Source organism: Sardina pilchardus, chromosome 7 (assembly GCF_963854185.1).
Source record: "Sardina pilchardus chromosome 7, fSarPil1.1, whole genome shotgun sequence".
Classification (NCBI taxonomy): Eukaryota; Metazoa; Chordata; class Actinopteri; order Clupeiformes; family Clupeidae; genus Sardina; species Sardina pilchardus.
The window spans coordinates 16,755,228-16,762,727 of NC_085000.1; the positions used below are offsets into that span (position 1 = coordinate 16,755,228).

Genomic DNA, 7,500 nt, shown 5'->3' on the forward strand with positions numbered 1-7,500 from the left:
TCCCTCTGTTCCTGTCTTCTCTCATTCCTCTGCTCCTGTCTTCCCTCATCCCTCTGTTCCTGTCTTCTTTCATTCATCTGCTCCTGTCTTCCCTCATCCCTCTGTTCCTGTCTTCTCTCATCCCTCTGCCCTTTTCTTCCCTCCATCTCCGAGACTCAGATCTCCCGCGTCAACATCACACTAGTGACGTTTTTTTTAGCTTAAGTCTTTCTCGTTCTTCTTATCCTTCTCTCTCTCTCGCTCTTTCTTTCTCGCTTGCCGCATTTCAAGTCTACAACAACAAAGTTGAAGTCACCGTTTCTGTGTTGGCCCAATTCTCGATGCACAGAACATCTCAGGTTCTGTCGGAGCCCCCTGCAGTTTGTGCTTCTGTGTTTTTCGAGACGAGGGGAGAAAAACACTAAATCCCTAAGAACCAAAGACACATGAATGATTCATGAAGCTGAGCTCAGTGTGGCTTTGAGAAGGGAGGTGACAAGGAGAGGAGAAGAGAGGAGAGCAGAGGAGGAGGGGGAGGGGGGTAAATCTCTCCATCTCCATCTCCTCCTCTCCTCTCCTCTCTTCCAAAGCTCTCCACCATCCTGGCCAAATCTATAGCCCTCTGGGTGGGTGGATTGCGGCCGGCTTTTCCCATCCCCTGGCTCCTAAGCCTCCCAATCAATAAATGACCTTGGAGACAATGGGCTGGTGGCGACGGAGAGGGCGTCCAGACACACAGGGGCGGTGATGTCCTCTCGTCATTGGCTCTCTCCTCCTCCTCCTCCTCCTCCTCCTCCTCCTCGAAGGCACATCAGAAAACTCCACAGAGCTCTTGGAGGACATCTGAAAACAGATGTCCTTACAAGACGCTGTTTAGATTTCTGCCCGAAGGTGTGCTGTCTGGCTTTTCAAAGCGAGCGTCTCCACAGTCAACTGAGTTCACTGAAGTCTTTGTTGTTGTTGTCGATGTTTGAACATTTTGAAAAAGCTAATGATGAAAGTTTTCACATGTTTGACTCCTAGTGTCTGACAAGCACCAGTTTAGGAACGAGCAGGTGCTCTACCGTTTCCGTTACGACGACGGCACCTACAAAGCCAGGAGCGAGATGGAGGACATCGTTTCCAAGGTTTATAGTTCACACGCAGACACACACGCAGACACACACGCAGACACACACGCAGACACACACGCAGACACACACACACACATTGTGTCATGATGTGAGGATGACTAACTTGTCCGTTTCTTTACAGGGAGTGAGAATCTACTGCCGTTTGCACTGTCTGTTTACGCCCGTCATCAAGTAAGAACCTTTGTTTTTTTTAACCTCTCTCTCTCTCTCTCTCGCTCTCTCTCTTCCATCGATCTTTGCTGTGTTGTCCTCTGTTCCTCATTACCCTCATCCTGTCCTTCTCTGTCTATCCTCTAAGGGGTGGACACTAAATTCAGACAATGTGTACGTACATCTACCAAAACACCAGCAGACTTTTGGTGAAATTCACCAGCCACTTTATTCAATTATGACTTTGTGTCTGAAATCTCTCAGTCACTTATATATTTGACCAGCAACTTGGCTGGTGTGGTGGTGTGATGTTAATTTCCCTCCCTGATCCCCCATGTTGTCTCGGTGGCCGTCTCTCTCGTCCCCTGATCTTTGCAGTGCATATAAAGCAGGCTCAGATCAGATGTTATTTAACTACATGCAAATGAAAACATGTCTCTGGTCCGGCCGTGCAACAGAAAAGAGAGGACTCATTCTACATGTTGCACATGTGCTTTTATCTTTGTCACAGTTTGTTTATGTGACTGAGTTCATTGTTCATTCAGATTTTACCCTGGTGCAGCTGTGCTTTTCTTTCTCTGTGTGTGTGTCTCTCTCTCTCTCTCTCTCTCTGTCTCTCTCTCTCCCCCTCTCTTTTTCTCTCTCTCACGGTCTTGATCACTGTCTCCATCTCTCTATCTCTTTCTCTCTCTCTCTCTCTCTCACACTCTCACACACACAGACACACACACACACAGACACACACACACACAGACACACACACACACAGACACACACACAGACACACACACAGACACACACACAGACACACACAGACACACACACAGACACACACACACACACAGACACACACACACACAGACACACACACAGACACACACACACACAGACACACACACACACACAGACACACACACACACAGACACACATACAGACACACAGACAGACAGACACACACACACACACACACACCCACAGACACACACACACACACACACACACACACACACACACACACACATACACACACGGGCAGTAGAAAGGTGGCCCTGTCTGAACCCCGCTCCATCAGTCACAGGCGCATCAGCTGAGCCTGTTTGTCAGTCCGCTGCCCAACATCAGTCACAGCTTTCTCAGCACAGAAATCATTCTGACAAGGCCTTTAAACACACACACACACACACACACACACACACACACACACACACACACACACACACACACACACACACACACACACACACACACACACACACACACACACACACACACACACACACACACACACACACACACACACACACACACAAACATACTCCTCTCTCTCTCTCTCTCTCTCTCTCTCTCTCTCTCTCTCTCGCTCTCTCTCGCTCTCTCTCTCTATCTCACACATAGATCACCACTGTGACTTCGAACAGAAGGAAGAGGGGGGTGGTTAGGGCAGGAAGCATGAGTGAGGCCTCATTGAAGAGAAGAGTGAAAGCTGTGGGGAGTGTGTGTGGGGGGGGGGGGGTGTGTGACTCATGTCCCTCTGTGTTCCGAGTGAAAGTGCGGTGTAGAGACTAGTGGGCAGAGAAGAGAGACTGAGACGGAGAGATAGAGCTTCTGCATGTTGACACAAGTGTCTTACGCAAACGGCCTCTCCCCGGAGACTTTTCTAGAACCCATCACAGTCAGCCAAGTGTGTCGAGATCTCATTCACCCGTCCCCCATATTCATTAGTGCTTTTCCTTTGGCCTTTTCAGTCAATGAGACGCCACTGGAAATGGGAATGTATTAATGTCTTTGCCTCTTTGTTTGATGCTTTACTTTACAGAACTAATGTTTTGCTTTTGTGTGTATGTGTGTGTGTGTGGTGCAGAGATCGAGATTACCACCTAAAGACCTTTAAGTCTGTGTTGCCTGCCAGCAAGCTGGTGGATTGGCTTGTAGCTCAGGTGAGTGTGTGTGTGTGTGTGTGCCCGATTTTGTATGTGTTTTTGTACGTGTCTGGGTCATGTGTATATGTTTACATTTTGACTGTGACCATATCACCGTTCTTATGGAGTGTGATGTCCTCTGTTTCCCAGGGCGACTGCTCTACACGTGAGGATGCCGTTACCCTGGGCGTCGGCCTCTGTAACCATGGCTTCCTGCACCACGGTGAGTCCCCTACCATGGCCACTCCCCCACAGCACACCCCCTTCTCACGACAACAGTTGAATTTCCCCTTGGGGATCAATAAAGTATCTATCTATCTATCTATCTATCGAGCGCAGACCTCCCCTGAAAATTTCATTGAAATTCAACGATAACTTTTTGAGTTATCTTGCAAACCAACAAACCAACAAACAGACAAACAAACCCAAGTGAAAACATAACCTCCTTGGCAGAGGTCACAACAACCACCACCGCCAGCCCTTGGGTAGAATAGTTGTGTGTTTAGTGTCTGGGGCCAGGCTAGCTCTGTAGCGTCCAGCTCCAGTAGGCCCTGGCCAGCAGCTGGGTCTGGCTCTGGTTCTGGGTCTGGGTCTTGCCCTGGCTCTGGCTCTGGGTCTGGGTCTGGGTTTGGGTCAGCCTCTCCTCTGGCTCCTCCTCCACTGCTGCTCAGCACAGCTCAGACTCCGGCTCTGCTGCACAGCACAGTGCTATCAGGTAAACAGAGGTCTGCAGTGGGGCCTGTCCCAGCTGTTTGCTATTTCAACACAGGCCGTCTGGAGCGAGGAGTTGAACCCAGACCGTTTTTCAGGTCTCTGAAGGAAAGAAGTGTGTGTGTGTGTGTGTGTGTGCGTGTGTGCGTGTGTGCGTGTGTGCGTGTGTGCGTGTGTGCGTGTGTGCGTGTGTGCGTGTGTGCGTGTGTGCGTGTGTGCGTGTGTGCGTGTGTGCGTGTACGTGTGTGTGTGTGTGTGTGTGTGTGTGTGTGTGTGTGTGTGTGTTGGGAGGGGGGGGGGGGGTTGTTTGATTTTTCTGGCACCTTCATTCACCCAGCTTCTGTTTCTACTGAAACCCACTGACACTTGGACAGCTCTCACTACTGGTTTTTGACTCGAGCTCACGTCACGAGTGGCTTGTTCCTCCACGCTCAGAGGCAGCACAGAGCGGCACGCTCAGGCAGTGTGTGGCATGGCGCAATGTGATGTCAGCGACGCGTAGAGATAGGCTAGGATGTGTTTGTGGCTGTTTGGGTGGAAGGGGGGCGGGGGGTGGTTACAGTGAAAGATTCTTACAAAAGCACTGCCTCAGGCAACAGCTTATTCACCTGGCATTAGGCCAAGTTAAAAAAGGTGTGTCTAAATCTGTGTGTGTGTGTGTGTGTGTGGGTTTGTATGAGTGTGTGTTTGTGGCGAGTTCCTGCTGCTCCCAGGGGACGTCTCTTAAACAGCTGGGTACTTTTGTTCGAATGTCACATGACTATCCCCTCATTTTCTTAGTCTGCACCCTTGACTTCTGCCCCCCCCTTCCCCTCTCTGTCTGTCTGTCTCTATCTCTCTTTTTCTCTACCTCTCCCTCTCTCTCTCTCTGTCTGTTTCTCTCTCTCTCTTTTTCTCTACCTCTCCCTCTCTCTCTCTCTCTCTCTCTCTCTCTACCTCTCCCACTCTCTCTCTCTCTCTCTCTCTCCCTCTCTCTCTCCCTCTCTCTCCCTCTCTCTCACTCTTTTTCCTGGCACTGACACACAAAGAATACTCCACAACATGTTGCCTTTTGGGCTTGTCGTCCCTGAAACGTTGTGGGAGAATGTTTTGATTGGAACGCGGCGAGAGAACAGGCTGTCCTTCCCCGGTAGTACACTGTCACTGTTTCTCTCTATGAGGGAGCACGCATGAGCACGGTGCCCTGCCTTCCCCCCCCCCCCCCCCCCCCCCCCTCTCTCCTCTAATCCTGAGCGGTCAAAGGGTAGATGCGCAGGTCATTCAGTGGGGCTTGATGCTCGTCATCATCATCTCAAATCAGTAGTAGTAGTTTGAAATCCTTCTGATCTGCAGCAGGTCTTCCTACCCCTCCCTTCACCCCTCTACCCTTCTCTCTCTTTCCCCCTCTCCCCCTCTCCCTCTCTCCCTCCCTCCCTCTCTCTATCCGTCTGTGTCTGTGTGTAGATTGTCAGGAGTAGGAGCTGTCTGAATGCTATCTGACCTGTGCGCACACTTCTTCACATATTTGCCATCTAAGCACACTGCACAGACTGTATGACCTCTAGTAGAGTAGCGCAGTAGGGAGTTCGGCCACTATGCTAATAATACCGTAGGCTTATCAGAATCGAAACTATTTGGAATCCATGTTGTGTCAATGTGGTTTCCTGAGCTGACTATAATGATATTATCGTCACGATGACTATATTAGGTGAGTTTATTTCGGTTTGTGACTGACTTGACCGGCTGTTGTGGTGAGTGATGTGTTAATGAGAACACACTGTGTGTGTGTGCTGTGTCATCATTTCATAACATCGTGTGTGTGTGTGTGTGTGTGTGGCTGTGTGTGTGTGTGTGTGTCCCTGCAGTGCTGGAGAAGAGCGAGTTTAAAGACGACACGCAGTTCTTCCGTTTCTACGCCGACGAGGAGATGGAGGGCACCAGCACCAAGAGCAAGCAGCTGCGCAACGACTTCCGCCTCATCGAGAACATCCTCGCCAAGACGCTGCTGGTGAGGGGGCGCACACACACACACACACACACACACACGGAGACACACACACACGTCAAAACATGGCCAGACACATTCTCCCAGCACTAAAATGGCCGGGCACACACCCCAAAACAAGGCCAGACACATTCACCCAGCACTGAAATGGCCTGGCAGACACACACACACACACACACACACACACACACACACACACACACGCTGAACAGCTCACCCCGGCCAGTGGCACCTCTGACCCTGCGCTCCGGTCTCAGGCGCGGGTGTGTGTGAGTGTGTGTGTGTGTGTGTGTGTGTGTTAATAATAAAAGGATTAGGCCCCTGAGACGCGGATCCCCCCTCACACACTCTTCCACGGCCGCTCTGTAATTAGCTTCCCTCTCCCTCCATCGTAATGACTCTGACCTTTAGCAGCACACTCTTTCATCTCCGGCCAAGTGGAGACGCCACGCATATGGAGCCGCCCGCTCCACCCGCACCTGAACCCCACCAACACACACGCGCACACACACACACACACACACAGCCATGTGGGCCGTGACCTGAACCCCCCAACACACACACACACGCACACACACATATAGCCATGTGGGCCGCGATATTCGCTTGATTTTCTTTTCTCAGTTTCTGTTTTTTAATTGGATTTGTGTCAAATCTGCTTCACTGCTTGATGGGAGACTGAGCTGACACATCAGTTCACACTTTCACCCACCCACCCACACACACACACACACACACACAAACACACACATATATACACACACATGCTGTGTGTGTGTGTGTGTGTGTGTGTGTGTGTGTGTAAGAGCAGCCATGGTGGACAATAAACTCTGCTCTAATAAGGCAGGTCAGCTTTAGCCACCTACAGTACAGAACGTCTGCCAAATAGTCTGCATACCAGCGCCTCGGAAATGCAGAGGTCCAGAACGCAGCCGTGCGCATTCCGGGCTGTCCTCCCCTTGTGTGGATATTTACAATGTTGACCAAAGTATCCACAAATACTTGAGCTGGAAACAATGGCCGTCCTCGCCCCGCTATGGGGCAGTGAATGTCATCCCATTCTCTGGCCCTCCCAGAGGCCCGGCCACACACACACACACACACACACACACACACACACACACACACACACACACACAAACAAACCCACACAAGCACTCTGCATTCACCTTCACTGCCACACTGCAGCAGGTGGGGAAAGAATGCAGGGAAAGGTCATAAGAGAAAGGAGCAGAGGATGTGTGTTAAACAGGTGTGTGTGTGTGTGTGTGTGTGTGTGTGTGTGTGTGTGTGTGTGTGTGCGTGCGTGCATGCTCGTTTGTGTGTCTACCTCTCTCTTTCTTTCTTTCTTTTTTTCTTTCTCTCTCTCTCTCCCTTTCTCTCTTTCTCACACCCCACTATATCACAAAATCCAAGCTGTGCTCATTCACTCTTTCATGTCTATTGATCTATTGTCCTGTAGCTTGACTTTGGTGCCCATGCTAGTCTTGCTGCTGTTGCAGCTATGCCCCCTTTACTCCAGATAGCCATCTCACTGTGTGTTTGTGTCTGTGCTTACGCTGGCACGTTACGGATGTGCCAGGTCTCTGCAGAATGCGGCCTCCGTTTTGCAAGCGCAGCACG

The 7,500-nt window shown here is 50.5% G+C and overlaps 1 protein-coding gene across 1 annotated transcript in view; it reads left to right on the forward strand.

Moving 5' to 3' along the window:
* prex1 (phosphatidylinositol-3,4,5-trisphosphate-dependent Rac exchange factor 1) overlaps positions 1–7,500 on the forward strand; it is a 74,112-nt gene that overhangs the window by 38,944 nt on the left and 27,668 nt on the right. Inside the window, exons 12-16 of the mRNA XM_062540944.1 lie at positions 1,003–1,106; positions 1,234–1,283; positions 3,125–3,200; positions 3,333–3,405; positions 5,738–5,880. Of these exons, the coding sequence (XP_062396928.1) occupies positions 1,003–1,106; positions 1,234–1,283; positions 3,125–3,200; positions 3,333–3,405; positions 5,738–5,880 (446 nt within the window). The remainder of the gene's footprint in view (positions 1–1,002; positions 1,107–1,233; positions 1,284–3,124; positions 3,201–3,332; positions 3,406–5,737; positions 5,881–7,500) is intronic.